The following is a 19,177-nucleotide window of genomic DNA, read 5'->3' as shown; positions in this document are numbered from 1 at the left end:
CCGTGCAGCCTATGGTCAAGCATCCTTCTAATCATCACTATACATTATATCCACTGTGATTCTCAGCCTCGTCAGGTATCGTTACTACTACAACCCAACCCAAAAGCTACTGGATAGCATAACGTCTCTTCTCACTTCATCATGTGTCACTCTATTGTCTGGTACTATGTCTTCTGCCAACACCTCGATGAGTTCCAATCATCTATGATTCAATGCGAACATGCCACAGTAACAGGATACGAATGTCTCCCCTATTACCAGTTAATATTGCTACTCCCCCTTTCAGGATCATGCCATACATGTCTTGACGAACAGCAACAAAGCGAAGACGAAAGCATCGATGTAGATATTGGCATTGAAGTGTTATTTGACATTGATGAGGAACTAAACAAAGAGAGCTCTCTAAGTGAGGAAAACAGTGTTTTGTGCGCGTTGAAATCTCCCATGCCAGTTCCAGGATATCATACACACCTGTATTCTCCAATGAGTAGTAATTTCGAGAAAGATATCCGCTGGGATATGAAAGAAGAGGTGGATATCTCTGGTTATGATGATTATGATGATGATCTATTCCCATCTCCGTGTTTTTCAACCGGGGGTTCTTCTATATACTCTAAGCTGGATTCAGACCAGAGCTGGTCTAGTCAGGAATGTGGCTTCCCGGATTCACCTACATTGAATTGTGATATTTCTTTATATGATGTCTCTACGCAGTGGGGCATTGCATCCAATCCCTACGAGGAGAAAACATGGCAGTCTAGGATTCCTGTTTTTGTCCCCAAAATGGAAACGAAGGCGCAGACAGAGGCTGAAAGGGTTTGGGATGTTGATGGGCTGGAATTATTTAAGCAGCTTACCTTTTAATTTATAGCTCTTGTATTATGAGGCATTTCAGCAATTACGTGATGCTCTTGCTGGTTTTTGGGGTTTCGAATTGATAGATTGCATGATTTAGCATCTTCGAATGAAACTTATTGTGCTTGCAGGCCAAGCAATGACATTAATTTCTCCTAGTAAATGGTGATCATAAGTACATTAATCAACGTAGATTCCCTCTTCGAACTTTTCGGTTTCAAAGAATCGTGCTGTGATGGTATTTCCATTGAATACTCGTCCTTCAAGAGCGTTTACGGCCTAAATGACATGTCGTTCATTAGTAGTCTGCATATAAATAAGATCAAAAGATGGAACTCACTCGGAGAGCAGATAGGGGGCTTGTAAATTTGACAAAGACAGGTATCGGAGTGCCCGCATCGCGGGCAATGTAAACTCGTTCCACACTCCCGTACTAGAAGCTATTAGTATCATACTTGCACCATCATTAGATTGAAAAGCAGAATTGAGACATACCTTCTCAGAGCATTCTTCTCCAATCTCCTGCATTAAACCCCCACCCTCGCCGTTTTCCAACTCGGCTTGGAGATCCATACCATCCAACATTCCACGAAGAATAATCACTTCGCTCATGGGTCCAAATTTACCAGTATCATTTGCACCCTTCCTCTTTCCTCCAATGATCTTGCCTAGCCCAGCAGGAGTGACAAAGCCTCCTCCCTCGGCATCAGGCCGCTTCTTTCGTTTCTCAACTTTAACCTGTAAAGGCTTTGCGATACCTGACCCCGTAGCACCAAGTCCGGATCCCTTGGTCCAACCGTACTTTGATAGTAAACGCTCCGCAAATCCTTTCTGCCCAGGGCGAAGGGAACGCGATGTATCTTCACCGGTTTCATCCCCCATATCGCCCTCGCCCTCCCCGGCTTGTTCTTTGGCAAATACCTCTTCAAGCTCTGCTTCGGATGCTGGTATATCTGCTGGGGCTGGTGGGAGGGTGTAGCGAACAGGTGCGCGGGATATTGTGGCAGAGCTAGGCTGGAAGGAGTCGAGGGGGCGTGAAGGTGGTGGCGGGGGAATATCGTCTGATGGGGGAGGTGGTATTGATGTGTCGGGATCATGCATATTTACATTGGCATTGCTTGGCTGGCTCATGAGTGCGCGGCGAGTAAACGCATCTTCTCCAGATGCATCTTCCGAGACTGGAGCGGGAGGAGGGGGTGGTACGGCGTTTAGATTTGGCGGTGGTGCGAAGCTACTTGGTGGTGCAAATTGGCCTAGAAATGACTGTCAGTATCTGCATTCGGCAAATTGGCCTAGACAAGTCGAAGGGCATCATACGATTCATGGGCCGGTCATAATCATCGCTATCAGAGTCTATGCTCGGTGAGCGTCTCATCTTATGCGCGTACAGGCGATCCTTCCATTCGCGAACTTCGATAATCTTCTCATCACTATGGCGGTATTCTTCGTAGTTATTCGGTCGCGAGGGATCATAGATGTCATCCCAGTTCTGCGGAGCCGTGTGTGATTCGCGATTATTGTCGTTCTTCTTTCGCTTTTTTCTCCCTCCTCGTTGTCGTTTCTCGCCCATGTAGTTCCCAAAGTCATCGTCCTCCGTAGCAGCCCAGTCAGCTAAGGTGCTCTTCATTGGAGCCGCAGTAGGAGCCGAGGCCTGGCCTGTACCAGGCGGTAGTGTAGCTTTGGGTAGTGATGGCTTGGGCTTGGGTTTTTGAGCTGAAAGCTGCGGTCGCTTGGTAGGTTGAAATCGAAGAGACGCTGTCCGTGGGGGGTAAGAGAGTTAATTTTGACTCGGTGTAAATCATTCAAAGAAATTCACAAGTACCAGCATTGAGTTGCTGCTGCTTCTTTGCAGCGGACTCGTCGGTTTGCGCATCGTTCTCGGAGCTTTGCTTAAAGACGACGGGGGCGCGGGAGATAGTTCCAGCTGTGGGTTCGGCTGGTGAGTCTAGCAGATTTGCATACAACGACATCATTCTTCCGCCTTTCGCGGGGTTGGACTCTGGAGCCATCGTGCCAGTAGTGATTTGGTGTCTGGTAGTGGTTGCAAGTGGAGCTGCTCTGAGTTCTGATAAGCCGGGGCGCGATTGGCTTTGAATGACTAATTAATGCACAGGCCCTCTGGCAGTGTGGTATTTAATTGGCCGTTCTATACCTTCGCGCTTGAGGATTCATTTTTTATCTCATGTACAAGAAAAAAGTTAACATACTCAATATTTAATTACTGTATATTTATATATACATGATTTTCCCACAAAGACAACTTTCGTTTCCTGGGCAACAGCCCCTTTTGATTTTTCATACGTGAGAGACTGGCTCTCTTCAGAAGGGCTCAACAACCAGTGACCTTCTTCCTGGCAGAGTGTTTGTTTGTCGCCAGTAGAGTTCCGGGCCAATGTGAATAGTGAGATTGGAAGGGCTTACTTTCAGAGCCGGCAAATTCCCCTTTCCCTTCCGGCTTTGTTCATAATAACCTATGGACATGATCATCACTTTACCAGGAGGGATCACAATGCCCGGATAGACACACAACAGGTTGCTTTAATGATAAGGTTGATCGTCAACTTATGCAAGCCCCCTGCTAACCGAGTGCACTAGACCCTGTCAGCCTGACAGCAATATCCTGAGGTCCATGGGAACTCGCCGCATCGAGCCTCGAGGCCAGGACCTGTAAGGGTTCAAATCCAAATGAAATATACGGTTGCGAGTGAAACTTCCCACCCTCCGGTGTTGAGCCCACAATTTTCGCACTTCGGGACCTGCTATGATCCACGTGAAGGGCAAATAATTCCAAGGTTGGACCAACATCGTTATGGCGGAGAGAATTTCCAAGAGCGAGGTCAAGATTTGTATGGACAAGGACTCAACAAAGTTCAGGGAATTTAAGGATTTTTTTCAAGAGGGAGTTACATGAATGCCACTAGGCTTTAAAATCGGCGAAGGAGAAACATTTGAAGCTCTTTAGTTGTATAAATAGGTACATAGTGAGTTCATTACATTCAAATCCTCTAATTCTTCTACTTTCTCTTTCCTATCATATCTTCTTAGCAATTTGCATAAAGGTATTCCTTGCTGTAGTCATGGGTATAATTACGGTAAGGCCCAAACTGAGCTATAGCTACCGTCACTTTCAGGAAGATTGGTGGGAATGGACGAGCACAACTTCATCTCCCCTTGACCATCGCTATTCCACGACTCGAATGAAAATCGAGCCTCAGACTCGGACGACCCTTCGGGCTCTGAACACGACCCAGCCCTTACTTACTACAGTCACCCCGATAAATAATCCTAGTCCTTGCTACATACTAGTAGTAAAAGCGGTGAGTTTTGAATACGCGTTTAATATCATATTACACATCAATTGATATGTACACGTCTTTCCAATAGTTTTACCAAAAATCGGTCTAGTTGTCTCTCGTAATACTTTACCAAGGTAATTCGAAAGGCTTAGATGATATTATACCTAAGCTCTAGATGTATACTTAGTATTATTACATCTTTCAAGATTTTAATTGAAGCCGATAGAGGTGTGATTCTGTAGGGCGATGGTAAAGAGATTAACTCTAGTTTAATCATATATCCGGAATACGGCCGTAGCTCGGCTACGGCTATACCCGGAAATAGGCCGATCAAGCCGACGCCAACATTTGTATCTCCATAGTTAAAGCGCCTGCCAATCGCAGCTTAATTTAACCTTCTCCGCCCGAGACCGTAGCTGCGAAATTATCATTGGTCAAACGCGTAACACTTCTCTTCCAAGGTTCCTAATTCCATCCTTTCATACATCTGTCACCGGAGCACTATCGGAGCAATATGTACGCTCGTCTCACCATCGCCCTTCAATCAACCCCCGCTTCCCCCCACACTCGGCAATTGTTCCGCCTCACCTCGCCCAGAATATCTCCGAGCTCATCCTCATCCCTTTGCAAACCTGTCACTTTCCCGTTCAATCGTCAATTTCACCACTTCCAGAAACGCACCATGTCTTCCGCACCTGCTAAGAAAGAGTTCCTTTGCATCCTGCCTGACAAGCCCGGTGCTCAGGCAAAGCGCCTCGAAGTCCGCCCGTAAGTTGACCCCTGTGCCCCACCAAATGAACAGGAATTGATATGGTTGTGTTACCTTCAGTGAGCATCTTGTGGGCGCCAAAACTGCTGCGGCTTCTGGCCGTCTTGCCTTTGGTGGTAAGTTTTGTATTGTTTTTCCTGCGATTCAATTGAGGGGAGGGTGAGGATATTTGATCCCTCGCGCGATCTTGATATTTCTCCCCTATTTAGAGTTAGGCATCAGTATGTTTGATTGGTGCTGACCATTTTTAGGTGCAATGCTTGCGGCGCACCCTGCTGAGGGCGAGGTCCCCACCTTCAAGGGTAGCTCGATGCTTGTTTTAGCTGAGAATGAGGCTGAGGTTCGCACTATTTTGGAGAACGACATCTACTCTAAGAGTGGTGTTTGGGATCTGGAGAACGCCCAGATTATCCCAGTATGTCAAAACATATGTCCATGATCTCCCTTCTTCGTTCTGTGTACTAATACCTCCGAAAATAGTTCAAGTCTGCTATTCGTCAGTCGCTTTGAAGGACGTAGAAGACAAGGGGGAAACTACAGTGTAGTCGGACTCAGTAATGAAACTTCTTATGAAATTTATTAAATTCATCCATGTGTCCGTTGATGTAGATTCATAGCTTGTATCTTCCCTACTTTAGACTACTTTCGTTTCCAGTCATATAAAGGTACCGTTTCAGAATTTCAAATTCGCACCTTCAAATATCCAGCTTATCTATTTCCACATGGATACCTGTTTCATACGCTCTGGATCGTTTGGGCTATCATGATCATGAGCGGCTTGGAAGGCGGCTGTTCGTATATTGGGGTATGAACACGATGCAATCTTTCAACCTACATACCATGTTAGGTAGCTCATACCCAACTTTCGGTGGCATTCGCGGAGACCTTTTCGCCCAATAAAATCTCGAAGGAATGCATAGACAATTATCCAGTCATAACATGGCGCGTAGGTATGCCCCGCACCTGGGCACGGCGCTACGCCTAGCGATCAAAACTCCTCGACATTCCAAGGTTTACCTGTGATGTTGTTGAAAATACAAAGGTGGATACCGAAATATACGTTCCCTATTTCTTTTCTCGCCTAACTATTTACAGGATGCTCTTCAACTGCTTTCGACCTTATACTCCATAGTTTCTCAAGCGCCACAAAAAGGCGGCTGTGGAGTGTCTTCCCAAAACACCGCCTCAATGTGCAACTATTTCAAAAACTATTATATCTATAGTCGTTGCTCAAATCCAAGCGCGCATGTTATAAAGACTTCTTTGGATAATGACGGAGCCAAAAGTAAAGAGTGCAGCTCTTCTCCTCACGATAGATTTATCGTCGTGGCTGGCAATTGCATCTTATGTGACCCCACGGGAGGCGGGGACTTGCCCGACGAATCAGATGAGGAAATCAATGCGATTCTAGCACGCGATTACTCAAAGCCTCATATGAGGACTTCTGCTCCCGAGGAAAGACCATTGCCTTCTGCAACTTCTCGGATGACCTCCTCCCACGATGACTCTGGATACGCATCGAGAGCAACCAGAAGTGCCGAGAGCAAGACTCGAATATCTGGCCTATCTCGTTTAAATGATACAGGTGCAAAAGAAAAATATGCATCGGAGACATCAAATAGAGCGCGCTTGAAAGAACGACAATATGAAACTGATGACCGATCTGATCGTGATGCAGAGTCTGTTTATACTGCGGGTCCTGACATACATCCTCAAAGGCGCGAGGCTTATATTGTCGTATTCGCTGATGAACTGCTGAGCAGAGCTTTACCAGAGGAAATAGACGAAGATCTTATCGGAAGTCTCTGTGCAGCTTTGCCAAAACTTCTGAAGATATTCGCGACCATGGTGGGCGCTGCTGATACAAAACAGATACATCGAGAACTAATGGTATTCATTCGAAAGCATCGTTAGTGAGTCAAAAAACAATGTCAATTTACCTGAGTACCAGGAACATAACTGATCGTTTGCTCTTATTCCAGTCACATTACGAAAATCGTTGAGAAAAAGTTGCTTTCCGGAGCACCCAGGGACCAAAATCCAGACATCGACCTTGACGATCTAGTCTGGACCTGGTTACAGCAAAGCGAAATTTTTGAAGATCCGAATATTCAACCCCATCGTCCGAGCGACTTGCTAGATTCAGATTCAGATGACGAACTCGGTCAAGACAATGAAGCCGTGGAGAACAACTTTCCAGAACTCGGCTCGTATAAGAGATTGGTTTCGAAACTTCCTGCATATGAATGGCTTGTTCAGAGTATTTGGAAAGAAATTCATCTTGCCCCTGTACAAAGTTCTCACATAGGGATTAGAGAAGCAATTTTGTCACGTTTCTCTCGACCTCGACAGATAAGCAGGACAAAATCCGCAGAAAGAATTCAAGCAGACTTTACTTTAAATTGGGATCTGTCTTCTTTTTTACGAGAGCAGGAATATTCATGGGGCCTCAAAGGACCACTCGAACAGGCGCTTGTTATTACTGGATCCGAAACAGATGCTCAGGCCACTACGGTATCTCAATATGTACGCCAGGCGTGGCCATTCTTTGGAGTTGAGGTTCTGCATCTTGTACAACGCACTCTGAAAGAGCTCTTCGAGAGACAAACCTGTAAGAAACAATTGCTCTGCTTCTTCTAGCTTAACTAATCCTGATGTTAGGCTCTTTTGTTGATGGAACCAATCTGAGCGCTTGTTATAGTGGGTCGGAATTTGTATTCTGTGTAGCGGGAATTCCATATATGATTGCAGAGCTCGGTGAACAGTTGGCTTGGATGGGATCAGCTCTCCGCTCATTTAAATCACCCGGTCACCGTGTTGACATGTGCAAATCAGTTTTAATTCGAAGATCTGAAAGCATTAAGCGGGGCATATCACGGACTTTCTTTGATCTCAACTTTCGATTTACCCCCGTTTCCAATGACCCTGGAGTGGAGAAATCCGATGGTCAGTGTTGGCATCAACTTTTCGAGAGCCAGGTAATAGTCAATGGCTTTTCAATCCCCAGAAGACCAAGTCATTACCCAGGACTTGAGATCAGCCTTGATGCCATGGCAAACTTGGTCGGAACAAAGCGTGTTGAGACTTTTGACAACCAGTTCTTCATTAAAGGGTTCTCTGTGATGTTGTTTCCAACTCATTGCGATGACAATTTAATCATCTGGCATATGATCACGAGTAACAATGGAGAAAGGATCACATATCTAGACGCCCCTAACAATGTTGCAAGGAATATCACGCCTTCTAAGCTAGAGACAAGTCGTCATATACTTGGCTGGTGTTCAAAGATCAGGTATTTAGCTGGTAAGTCATTCGATCTATGGGCTCATACATGTTCATTCTTTAATGTAGCCTAGGGACTGCGGATGCAAGCTACACGATTGATCGGTCATGGCTGCAACCACCCAGCGTAAATAGTCATTTCAAAGGTGCTTCAGTATCCGCAGGCTTTGTGGTCACAAGTGATGACAATGCAGTACTGGGGAAAAGAGACCGATCAGACGAAATTCTCCGTGGCACTCTCCGAGTCAGACTGAGTGCCATGTTAAAGAAGTATGTCGTTCTTTGGGATGTCGAAACAAAACGAGGATGGCTGGTCAACGTACCCAGTATATTATTACACCTTCTCCGTGCTTCTTTGGAGTCTAACAAGACAGACGATTTTTCATTCGCCTTCCTGTTCGAACCACAACAATTTCAAGAGTCTCACAAACCACATAGCAGATCTAGCGCACTCGAGGTGCTAATAAATCCTAAGAATCTCAACATCAAGCTATACCAAGATTGCGAAAGAGAGAACGAGACAGACATTTTTTTTCGAATACGTGATCGTGTCGAGATTCTGTATGCCATTCTTGAGAAGATGGTTGACTATCAGGCATTGATCACAGGACAAAACGGAGAGAAAATCAAGACAACCCCACGCAAGTATCTTGAAGGGTGGGATTTCAAAGACATTGCGACAAATTCCGGGACAGCGAATGATTGCATTTACCCCCAGGTGGAAAGGCTCAAAACGGTAGGCAAAACATGGGTTGACTTCACGAGGGTGCTCCAAGCGGTTTTCCTCTTTGGCCGTGGGTTTGGAGAAATCATCGAACCCGCTGAGAAAAATGAGATATGCCAGTACTGGGGAACTCTCCCTTCAAAAAAGTATTATATGGCGGCCAGCATGGAGGATCTAATCAACATGATGGACCGCTTGGGGAATCCTAAATCAACACCTCCAAGGCTCGTGGGTTCTATTTCATGGTATCCTGGGAGCTCGTCTTTGACGGAAAGATGTCCTTGTGAAAGAACGCCACAGGTTCACTCGGAGCTTGCACATACCCTATTACCATCTCATCTAGAGCGAAAACTCCCTATGTGCAGTTCATTCTCATTATCGGCTACTGGGGCTGCTATTTTCGGCTACAATCAAAATGATGGATGGTTATGGGGTGACATTGGAGATCCAGAGCAAGGAGTACCCTCTACATCCGACGACCAGTATGATAGCGACGACCACGGTCAAACCAGAACTTCAATAATTGATATTCCAATACTGAATGCACCAATGGTTGGTGCCTCTTCTTCCGTCATTGCGTCTTATCAGTACAGGGTAGCCATAATATGCGCCTTGCCTCAAGAGATGATGGCAGTCCGCGCTCTATTCGACGACTTGCATCCAAAAGACATACCCAAAGACGAGAATGATAGTAATTCTTACATCTTCGGTCGAATGGCTGGTCACAATGTAGTCACTGCGTGTCTTCCATCAGGCGAATACGGAACCAACGCAGCGTCCAAGGTCGCATCAGACTTGCAAAGAAGTTTTCCTGCCGTGAAATTTATTTTTGTGGTTGGAATCGGCGGAGGTGTACCTTCATCAAAGCATGACATTCGCCTAGGAGATGTGGTAGTCAGCACAGCTATCTTTCAACATGACATGGGAAAAGTGACTTCAAGAAGCTCACCTCTCAATCGAACAGGGACGATCCAGCTCCCCGCCAGATCTCTGCGAACCGCAATCAACTCTATTAGATCAGATCCGAGGATAGGATATACTTCCTTAGAGATGCATATCGCTGAGATAGTGAAACTACGACCAGAATATCAACGGCCCAAAGAGGTGGCGACCCGCGAATCTATCCAAAGTGGCCACTTGCACGCAGAGGGTGTATACACATGCGAGAAATGCAGTTATTTTGAAGCGCCTTGGGCGCCGCGAGGTCCACGCGTCCATTACGGACTCATTGCATCAGGAAATCAGGTCATCAAGGACGCGCTCGTACGAGATCATATTGCGAAGGATTTGGACATATTGTGTTTCGAAATGGAGAGTGCAGGTGTTATGACGACTGGACAATGTCTTGTTATTCGCGGCATTTCTGATTACGCGGACTCGGAAAAAACCGATAAATGGCATAATTATGCAGCTGCAGTCGCAGCTGCGTATACGAAGCTTTTCCTTTCGAATATTGATAACCTTGAGACTCCGAGTCATCGGGCGATTCAGGTTCAGCCTGCGCTTTATTCGAACAAAAACATGTATTCTCCGGAGATGATGAGATAGATATGGAAAGTGTGGAGCAGTTCGTCAGTCTCGAATATGAGGTCGTGCAATTTAAAATATATACAAGATCGAAGGGATGTAATGTCGTGTACAGTTCCTAGGTGCCCCGGTGCATGTATGGCTCGATGGTATCTTCAAGTTTACCCTAGTGCAGCATAACGCTACCTTGATTCCAGGGCTAGCCTCTGGGATGTTCTGTGTCAATTCGGGGAGGAGATGCACAATGAAACAAGTTGGACGAATCCTGTATTTGCACAACAATAAAAAAAGGCTTTATAAGAAAACAAACAGCATGACATGATAATAACAGTCCTCTCGGTCCCTGTCTGAGTTGCCAAATAAAACGCAAAGAGAACAAGGGGGAAGGGAAAAGGTGTCTATCACCATAGACATTCCCCTCCGTGAAGGGGGAGAGTGTCATCGACAAATTCAGTATGAGGGTCTGAAGGACTGGCGAACTCTATAGACCTGCAATCCTGCCAAACAACGTTTTCCACCGTAGCGCCAAGGTAACAAATACACATACACTCCCTAGAACGCGACACGAAGATAAGTGGATTATGGGAAATCATTAGGTTTCCGTCACGAAGCAACCCTCCAATGTGAAAAGGAAAAGGAAAGAAAGATAAAGACAGTATGGGTATGCGAAGGCACCGTGTCTGAACACCACGGAATACCGTGGGCTCCTTCTTGCGGTCGAGAAAAAATGGAGGGTGAATCGGAGACGGACCGGGTTCAAAGATCAACTTTGTAGCCCCGGGCTAGCTTCCTGGGTATGCAAAGGCGGTTATAATAGTTTAGTAGGCCTTGCGACCTCCCAGGTTGCCGGGCTTCTCGTCTGTGTCGATGTGCCAGACGACGTAGTTGGGCAGACCGACGACCTTGTAACCGGCGCGCTTGGCCATCTTAGCAAAGCCTTCGGTTTCGGCCTGGTTCTCGAAAGCGTATGAGGGGAAATTGATGCCTAATGAGACTGTTAGAAACGAACACAATCATCCACCTTTCATTGTATACATACCGGATCGGTGAACATCAGCCTTAACCAGGATGTTGACACCACCAATTCCATCGAGCTCAATTTCCTCGTCCTTGTTCTTCCGCCAGTCACCCATGCTGACCAGGTATGTGCGGCCGGTATCGTACTCCTTATATCCCTCAGCCAAAACGGTATCCGGGTCCAGGTTCTTCTTCAAACGCATGGCCTTGTCTGATTCGATCCAAGAGTTATAGTCGACTGCGAAAGGTTAGTAAAGCGAATGAAAGCAGGTGCAAGAGCAAAAATTGACATACAGCGACCCTCGATGTCATGGCCATCCTGGTAGCGATGGAACCAGATATCTAGAAATTACTAGTTAGCACCAAATTGTTGTAGTAAGTGCGTATATAGGTAGCTAGACATACTTGGAACAAGAATGTCCTTGTCATGGGCCATGAAGTCCTCCAGAATACGCTCGGGGCAGTCCCAAATGTCAACGTCACGCCAGTAAACCCATGAGTGATCTGGTTTAAGCGCCGAGTACAACAGGTAGTTACGTGCACGAGCGATGGCCTTTCGGCGAGGACCCTGAGCAGCAAATCCGTGGCGCTCCTCCACACTCATTTCAACATCGGCGCCAAAATCCTTGCGGACAACGGTCGCGCTGCGGAAACGAACTTTTTCGTCGGCGTGGTTCTGGATACGGTCGAGCTCGGATGCGAGAGTAGCCAGTGTGTCATCCTTGGTGTCTCCGACCAAGAAAGCCAGATCGATCAGTTCGTGGGGATATGTCAACTTATATAGAAGGTCGAAGTATTTCGCAAGGTAGGGGGCGGCGTCACGGAGAGGGGTCAGGATAAGCACGCGCTCACGATTAGCAACGGCCTGGCTGGATGAGTAGATTGGGTTCAAATCAACTTCGGCGATAGAGGTGTTGTTGACTTCGTAGGGTTCGTGGTGGTTGAAAAGGACAGGGGTCTGGGCGTGGGCGTTCCACGCGACCATCTCGTTAAGGGACATCTCCATCGGCGACTTGTTTGAGCCATAGCAGTAGAAACTAATTCATACATGGTCAGTACGGGAATATCGATACGGATACCGAGCAAGGAAGCGAAAGCTGCATACTTTTGCATCTCAGAGGCAGATCTGCTGACGCCACGCCACAACAAAATAACCAGGCCAGTCACGGCCACGGAGACCAAAAACCGAGTCCGGGTTAACAGGACAAGGACAGCCCTCCATGGTGGTAGCCGGGCCTGGGTAGCCTTCCAATTAACTCCGCCTTTTGGCATCAACATCGTGTGGGTGGTGAATAGGAGATGGGTGTTGGGTGTGTATTTGAGATTCTGGGCTTTCAGGAGCCGGAACGGCGACGATCCCGGGTCTCGATCGTTGGGTAGGCCCGTCGGAAACCCCTTGCGGACCAAACGAGTGAGGCCTCAGAGGACGCGCACAGGGCCACAGTATTCGGCGAGATGGAGGATTGGATATAGCGTGTTTTGTCGAGGAAGTGGACAGATAGGGAGGAGGAAAATGAGGAGGACGGGATCGTCGGGGGAATTGCCAGGCGGGAGCGGGTAAAATTAGCAGTCGAGACACTTCAGCCTCTCTCCACGCTTCATGAAATATGATCTACATGGCTTTTTTAATCTAAATAGAAGCAGTAATATAGCTGATTGAGGTTGCATTTTAGTTTCTAATGGTTCATTGATCTCTACCGTCCTATTTCACCCATTAAAGATCTGTGATTGTTTTTATATGATTTTTTAATTTTTTTTCACTTATTTTTTTCCCTAAAAACGGCAAACCCATTTTTATGTGACAGTGCGGACCCTGCATTTATTTATAGCAGCAAGAGACCATAATGTCCTCTATCAAGTCATAAATCCATGTAAGAAAATTCAGGAAAATACTATAATACTTTGTTACTATGAATTGTCTTCAAATCTGCAAGCTCCAACCCCTTAATGCTTCAAGCTGAAATCCCTGCTCATTGCGTGGCACTGACGTCCGGGGTCTCGCCCGGGTGTGGCGTTGCCCCTTAGTCGCGCGTCTTACAACAGGGATACCACTACTGTATGATGAAAATTCCCGCGTTGGTGATCAAAGATAATAATTGTAAAGGGTTCATAGACTAGGCCTGTCACAAGATCCACTCGTCTTGAAAACAGACAAGGGTCATCTAAGACATGCGGAGCAAAAACCTGTTGAGCTCCGCATTTTCAGCCATAACTGGGTCTCCTAACGGTCTAACCCTATTATAGGTCATACCTGGGGTCTGGGGTTGTCGTGGTAAGTTTCAATGATATTTTATCTACTAAATCGGTATTTATGTTAGATTTGAGTCAAGTTTGTATATGATCTATTCGACAACTTTGGATCCATTTTGTCGATAAAGGCGGCTCTCAATCTAAGTTTATATTTTGGATTAGATAGTAGAGTCACACAGTGTATCTGCCTTTAATGCAGATTAAGTCAAATTGTCGAGAACCCTCTCTAAAAGCTATTCTAAACTCTGAACTTGACAGTTGCCCTGACACCTTGAGATCCCATCTTCGGCATCGCGATTTGATAGTCGTGTTCGAAAGAGACATCTCTGGCATCGGTCTCATAAAGGGTCATTTCAAATGAGCGAACCAAAGCCGCAATGACCAAACAGAGCTCGGCATTGGAAAGCTCGATCCCCAAGCATTTACGGCTTCCTTTAGTAAACGCCATTTGGAATCGTTTGCGCTCCCGACCACTCTCACCTAGCCAGCGTTCAGGGTCGAAGGTAAATGGATCCGGAAAGACGGATTCTGCGGTATGTGCGCTAAGCGTGGAGATGCTCAATGGCGTACGCGCCGGGATTTTATAGGATTTCTCAGTATTAGGTGTTCCGGTACCAGGAGTATTGGCATAAGATGACGGAGTAAAAATGAGCTCCTCGTATGCACGACGTCCAATACGTGCTGTTACACCAAATGAAAGACGGTTTCCTTCTTCGATGACTGCCATAAGGTAAGGGAGCTTTTCCAGTTGGGTCCATGAGGCGTCAACTGGGACTGTTTCCAGCTGGGTGCGGAGCCTATCCAGAATTGACGGGTTGGCAAGCAAGTGATAGAAAATTATGCTGAGAGATAGGGATGGTGATTCGGTTCCAGCCAGGGCAAGGAGGGCACCTTCTTGCTCCAACCGGGTCAAGGTTCTTTCCTGGGGTGGAAGGGACTCATTTAGCAAGACGGACTCGTAGACAGCTTCTTTTTCTGTCGGATTTCGGTCGCTTTTTCCATCAGTCCCAGATGACTGCACTTTCATGATTCCAGAAATTTCTCCGCGAACTCTGTGCTTTATGTCAGGAAATGATAAGCATATTAAATTTGGATTGATATATGGACACTTATATCAAATAGGTTGAACATATCAATAAGACCTGGTGGCATCAAGGGTCTACTGACAGAGGTTGGAAGTGCCTCAAGGAAGTCCGGGATCCAGGGGAGATGTTTATTGATATGGACCCCCAAAAGGAGCTGTTTGCTGTTATTCCGAGATATGCCTGCCTGTTTTTCGTCTACTAGGCCGTTCGTCTTGTGAGCGAACAAAAAATTGGTTACGACACTGGTTTCGATTCGATTAGCCCGGTTTTGGTAATAGAATAGAGCGCCGCTTACTCGTTAGAAAATGCGAAAAAGAGATCCGATAGATTGATCTGCGACTCTTCTTTGGCATGACTTGCGACGATCTCAGATAGTTGGTTGACCTTTTCTGTAACCAGATGCTGTAGAGATAGAACATTCCGTTTGCTGAAGAATGGTACTAGAGCTTCACGGCGCAACTTGTGGAGTTTGGCATCTGCTGTGGCCCCTACTCCTCCAGGAACTCGCAAGGCCCGCAATGGATACTCGTATTTGTCTCTCAATCCAGTATAGACTGTGTCCAAGAAGCCAACGTCGTTGATGTGAATTTCGTCCGGGGTGATACGGAGTATCGGTCCTAAATGATTGTTAGCTTCGTAGTCTGGCGCCCGCTAGCTTAAGGACAGAAAAGATACCATATTCAAGGTGCAGTTCTTGGATCTTGAAAATATACTTGCCCGGAAGAACGACATCATAGTAGAATTCGTACCACCAGGTCAGAGCGGCCAAGCGGGGACCCGGAATGTGAGATATAGGGTGGAAAAAAAGACGACGGATTGATTCGACTACCACCCAGAGGAGGGCCACGGCAACGCTGGTCGTGAGGACCTGAAGAACCGCCATAAATTCGTGGCGCAAAATATTTTGAACGCGGGCAATGGGTGAAGTGCAGACAATTAGATTCTAGCTGGGATATCTCTAAGGGCGGGGAAAGGTAGTTGGAAATATAAATACCAACCAAGAAGAGAGTTTCATGGAGCCTGCTATCAACTTGAACCTAATCATGATTCCGGTGAGCCGGTCGGGGCCAAGGACGAGCAATACATGGTCGAATGCAGCAGGGAACTGCGAGCCTTGTGAATATGTGTGACTAATCACAACAGAATAATTACTTCCAATAGCTGCTAGGTACAGTAGAGTCCATAATACATACTAGCCGTACTCTAGATCCAGGGCGCGAACCTCCCCTTAACATCGCTTATACCGGGACCTACTAGTACTGGTGGCTACTACTTTTTATACGAATTCTGATCAACAAATATGGCAGCAAACTATGTATCTTTACTCTTCTATTGTCGATATATCGTGTTGACTTTGAAGAGATTCAACACTTTATCGACACGCACCGTTCTCGCATTCGGATCAACTAAACTAAGTAAGCAAAAAATAGGGAACTCTCGATTAATGGGCGATTCTACTCAGTGATAAATGTTTATAAAGATCGTTCAACATATGATTACTTGTTCTGAATATATGATATACATTGCGCCTGTATATTTGGCGGTACTTTTAAAACTTGAATCTGTGGTTCTCGCACCTGGGCAAGACTACTGCCTTCAATCTGCACCCGTACATGATTATAGTTGATTTTGACAATATTTTCGCACTATATTGACCATTTGGTGCTGAATATCATCATATTTATTCAGATTTGTAGGGTACTCCCATACACCTACCCAACTCGCATTTAGGGATACTGCCAGGTGCCAGTGACCCCAGATATCCATGATGTAGATGGCGTTCCTCATTGCTGGATAGCTTTAAGTTCAATCTTAGGAACTCTAAAATCTTCCAAGGTTGGAATTGTGATGAAGTAAGGAATAGGTCCACGAGCTACACAAAAAATACCGACTAATAGTTAGAACTTGAACAAAGAGCTCTGTAGTTTTTGTCCTGTAACCTCTGGCATTATTAGTCTTATGACTCGAATTATAGCTCAGTTGATTATGGCTGTATCACAAAATATTGTGCCGACGAAGCTGTGTTAGGTCCGCTGGCCTGCATAGTGGAATTACGTTCGGTTTTGAATTACTCTACGTGTTCCCCTCCGAAAGGTCGTCGTCGAACCCGGCGCGGCTTTTTTAAAACGCGATTTTTACTTTTTGCTCCTTTATCTTCTGTATTTGATACTTTAGTTTGTACACTGGAATTTTTGATCTTTATCGTGGAGCACTAGATATCTGGTTTTAGCCGCTATGTATCGCCTGTTGATCAGAAACAGGCTTGTCTGCAAGCGAACTCATTTGGCGTCATATCGCCGATTTCTACGGGCATGGGCGCAACTACTTGATTGGCATCTTAGGATAATTTTCAGGGGTTGCAGAGATTTTTGCTGAAATATTTATGTAGTCATTGACAGTCAAAACTATAGACAAAGGAAAAGAACAAAATCAAAACACCCAACCCAGTCATATATATCCATATCGTCACAGCGCCATTGAACATGAACAAAAGAAAGAAACCTTCAAGTTGGAAGAAACAAAATATATCCGCCCATTTTTTATATGTTGAAGAAAAAATAAACAAAAGAACAAACGAAGGGAAGAAGGGATAAAAACACCGAGCAAAGAAAAGGTAAAGCCTCGCGTCTCCCAGAGAGACAAATTCAACTAGTGTTACAATGCAGACACGCTAAAGGGGGCACAATGCAGCGAGAAGGACGGCGGGGAATTCAAAACGCAAAATTATCACCAAGCCACAAAAGTGGCGAAGGGGGAGGTACGACCGCTGTCTGCAAGGGGGAGGAAATTTGGCGCGGGGAAAGAAAGGGGCAAATCATCAACACATCAGGTTCAATGTAGGCATGTATCATCATCGTCAGCTCAATTCTTTATGGCGACGGAATCAAGGATTGCCGGCGAGAAGCCGGAAAGTGGAAAGAGGAAGATTGTGACAGTGTGAAGGCCGGAGAGGAAGGCCCTGTGACAGGTGGAGAGGCTGTGAGATAGGAGGAGCCAAAACTTTGAGATGTGGAGCTATGCAAGCCGTCGCGGTATAAGGGTGTTTCGGGGGCAGTGTTGGTGGCACCAATCTCGTCACAGAAGACGCGGAGGCCTGGAAGCCCCTTCTTTTGGCGCTTGTGTTCGCGAACATCAATTAGAGTGCGCGGGCTAGAGGTCTCGGGCTTGGGAGAACGGAACATTTGCTCGTAGGACTTGAGCTGGAATTCGAGGGCACGGTTGCGGTCAGCCAACATATCATTCTCTGCTTTGGCGGCACGAAGTTGTTGTTGGGTGGCTTGATTCTGCTGCTGGAGTGATGTGACCAGTTGCTGCAGTTGCATGCACCGAACCTGAGGCTGCAGCTTCTCAGACAGCTGGGGAGTCATCTGCTCCTGTCGGATCAAGTGAACGATGATAGCCAGCATGAAGTCGATGAGGTAGACTGCTCCCTGGACGATGTGTTCCTTAGACTGAGGCAAGCTCTTGGATGGGTTCCAGCCAGCGCGCTCGAGGAAGAAGTCATGAATGCGGCTGTCTAGCTCGCGGTGCAACTGGCTGAGGTTCTTGCGACGGTTTCCCTCAGCAATACGGTGCTTCTCACGCTGGTCATCAGGATCAGTCGAGTCGGCGCTACCCTTGCGCTTACGCCCGCAGAGTTGCTGCAGAGGCTGCTTGCGGTTGTTGTTTGTTGGGGCAATCAAGGTCATGATCTCGTTCTGGGAGAGATCGTTGGGCCACTCAGCAGTTGTAGCCTTTTGAGCGGCGAAGGACTCTTGCCAAGAGCTCTCAGCGGAATTGGCCGGCGAAGGAGGAGCCGTGATGTGGTGATCACTACCGGACCATGGAGATTTGAACTGGAAGGTGTCCTGGGCACCTGGGGTGCTGGGAGGGTATGCCTCCTTGACATGGAAGGGATTGAAAGGACCTCGGGGTGCTGGCTCCACACGAGGAAGAGGGGGAAGGCGCCGCTCATCGCCCAGAGCAGAGTCAGTCATGCCGGAGGTGGCAGACTTCAGAGAGCTGAATATGTCGATTAGTATGAGAGATATTCCATAAAGGCTATAGCTTGAGGCACTCACGGAAGCGAACAGCGTCGCGGGATATCGTCAGTCATCATAGAGCCCATTTGTCCATACATCGTGGTATATATCGTAAACTTGAATAGATAAGGCGTGAATAATTGGTATATGTGCAGAACTTGAAGCGAAGGTCGGTGTCGTCGTCGAGTCAATGGCGTAATAATTTATATACTGAAGAACACAAGAAGAACAAGGACACTGGGTTTGTACTTCAAAGCAACACGAGATATTCACACGGGGTTGGAAGATAATGAGGTCGAAGGTGGATAGGCTGCAAAACACAATGGCAACGTTGTATATGCACAATAAAC

At 46.5% G+C, this 19,177-nt stretch overlaps 8 protein-coding genes across 8 annotated transcripts; 4 read left to right on the top strand and 4 right to left on the bottom strand.

Moving 5' to 3' along the window:
- Window positions 1-141: 141 nt before the first annotated feature.
- N7478_006864 (uncharacterized protein) lies at window positions 142-864 on the top strand (the record flags this gene model as incomplete). Its single annotated transcript, XM_056923078.1, has 1 exon — window positions 142-864. One exon carries the CDS (start codon window positions 142-144, stop codon window positions 862-864), a length of 723 nt encoding a protein of 240 aa, XP_056781115.1.
- Window positions 865-1,035: 171 nt separating this feature from the next.
- N7478_006863 (uncharacterized protein) lies at window positions 1,036-2,864 on the bottom strand (the record flags this gene model as incomplete). Its single annotated transcript, XM_056923077.1, has 5 exons — window positions 1,036-1,134; window positions 1,196-1,288; window positions 1,351-2,108; window positions 2,173-2,610; window positions 2,678-2,864. The coding sequence occupies 5 exons, from the start codon at window positions 2,862-2,864 to the stop codon at window positions 1,036-1,038; spliced, it is 1,575 nt and encodes a 524-aa protein (XP_056781114.1).
- Window positions 2,865-4,833: 1,969 nt separating this feature from the next.
- On the top strand, window positions 4,834-5,430 carry N7478_006862 (uncharacterized protein; the record flags this gene model as incomplete). Its single annotated transcript, XM_056923076.1, has 4 exons — window positions 4,834-4,919; window positions 4,981-5,036; window positions 5,172-5,335; window positions 5,401-5,430. The coding sequence occupies 4 exons, from the start codon at window positions 4,834-4,836 to the stop codon at window positions 5,428-5,430; spliced, it is 336 nt and encodes a 111-aa protein (XP_056781113.1).
- A 678-nt stretch (window positions 5,431-6,108) lies between these two features.
- Window positions 6,109-6,834, top strand: N7478_006861 (uncharacterized protein; the record flags this gene model as incomplete). Its single annotated transcript, XM_056923075.1, has 1 exon — window positions 6,109-6,834. One exon carries the CDS (start codon window positions 6,109-6,111, stop codon window positions 6,832-6,834), a length of 726 nt encoding a protein of 241 aa, XP_056781112.1.
- Window positions 6,835-8,461: 1,627 nt separating this feature from the next.
- N7478_006860 (5'-methylthioadenosine/S-adenosylhomocysteine nucleosidase) lies at window positions 8,462-10,474 on the top strand (the record flags this gene model as incomplete). The annotated part of the gene is made up of 1 exon (XM_056923074.1): window positions 8,462-10,474. One exon carries the CDS (start codon window positions 8,462-8,464, stop codon window positions 10,472-10,474), a length of 2,013 nt encoding a protein of 670 aa, XP_056781111.1.
- A 797-nt stretch (window positions 10,475-11,271) lies between these two features.
- N7478_006859 (ANP1/MMN9/VAN1 family protein) lies at window positions 11,272-12,748 on the bottom strand (the record flags this gene model as incomplete). Its single annotated transcript, XM_056923073.1, has 5 exons — window positions 11,272-11,438; window positions 11,493-11,708; window positions 11,765-11,812; window positions 11,876-12,507; window positions 12,576-12,748. The coding sequence occupies 5 exons, from the start codon at window positions 12,746-12,748 to the stop codon at window positions 11,272-11,274; spliced, it is 1,236 nt and encodes a 411-aa protein (XP_056781110.1).
- A 1,210-nt stretch (window positions 12,749-13,958) lies between these two features.
- On the bottom strand, window positions 13,959-15,688 carry N7478_006858 (cytochrome P450; the record flags this gene model as incomplete). Its single annotated transcript, XM_056923072.1, has 3 exons — window positions 13,959-14,772; window positions 15,101-15,422; window positions 15,481-15,688. The coding sequence occupies 3 exons, from the start codon at window positions 15,686-15,688 to the stop codon at window positions 13,959-13,961; spliced, it is 1,344 nt and encodes a 447-aa protein (XP_056781109.1).
- A 1,987-nt stretch (window positions 15,689-17,675) lies between these two features.
- Window positions 17,676-18,925, bottom strand: N7478_006857 (putative HLH DNA binding domain protein; the record flags this gene model as incomplete). Its single annotated transcript, XM_056923071.1, has 2 exons — window positions 17,676-18,807; window positions 18,867-18,925. 2 exons carry the CDS (start codon window positions 18,923-18,925, stop codon window positions 17,676-17,678), a joined length of 1,191 nt encoding a protein of 396 aa, XP_056781108.1.
- Window positions 18,926-19,177: the final 252 nt, after the last annotated feature.

This window comes from Penicillium angulare (assembly GCF_028827245.1).
Source record: "Penicillium angulare strain IBT 27051 chromosome Unknown utg000004l_segment0_segment0, whole genome shotgun sequence".
NCBI classification, from domain to species: Eukaryota; Fungi; Ascomycota; class Eurotiomycetes; order Eurotiales; family Aspergillaceae; genus Penicillium; species Penicillium angulare.
This window is presented reverse-complemented; position numbering and strand designations above follow the sequence as displayed.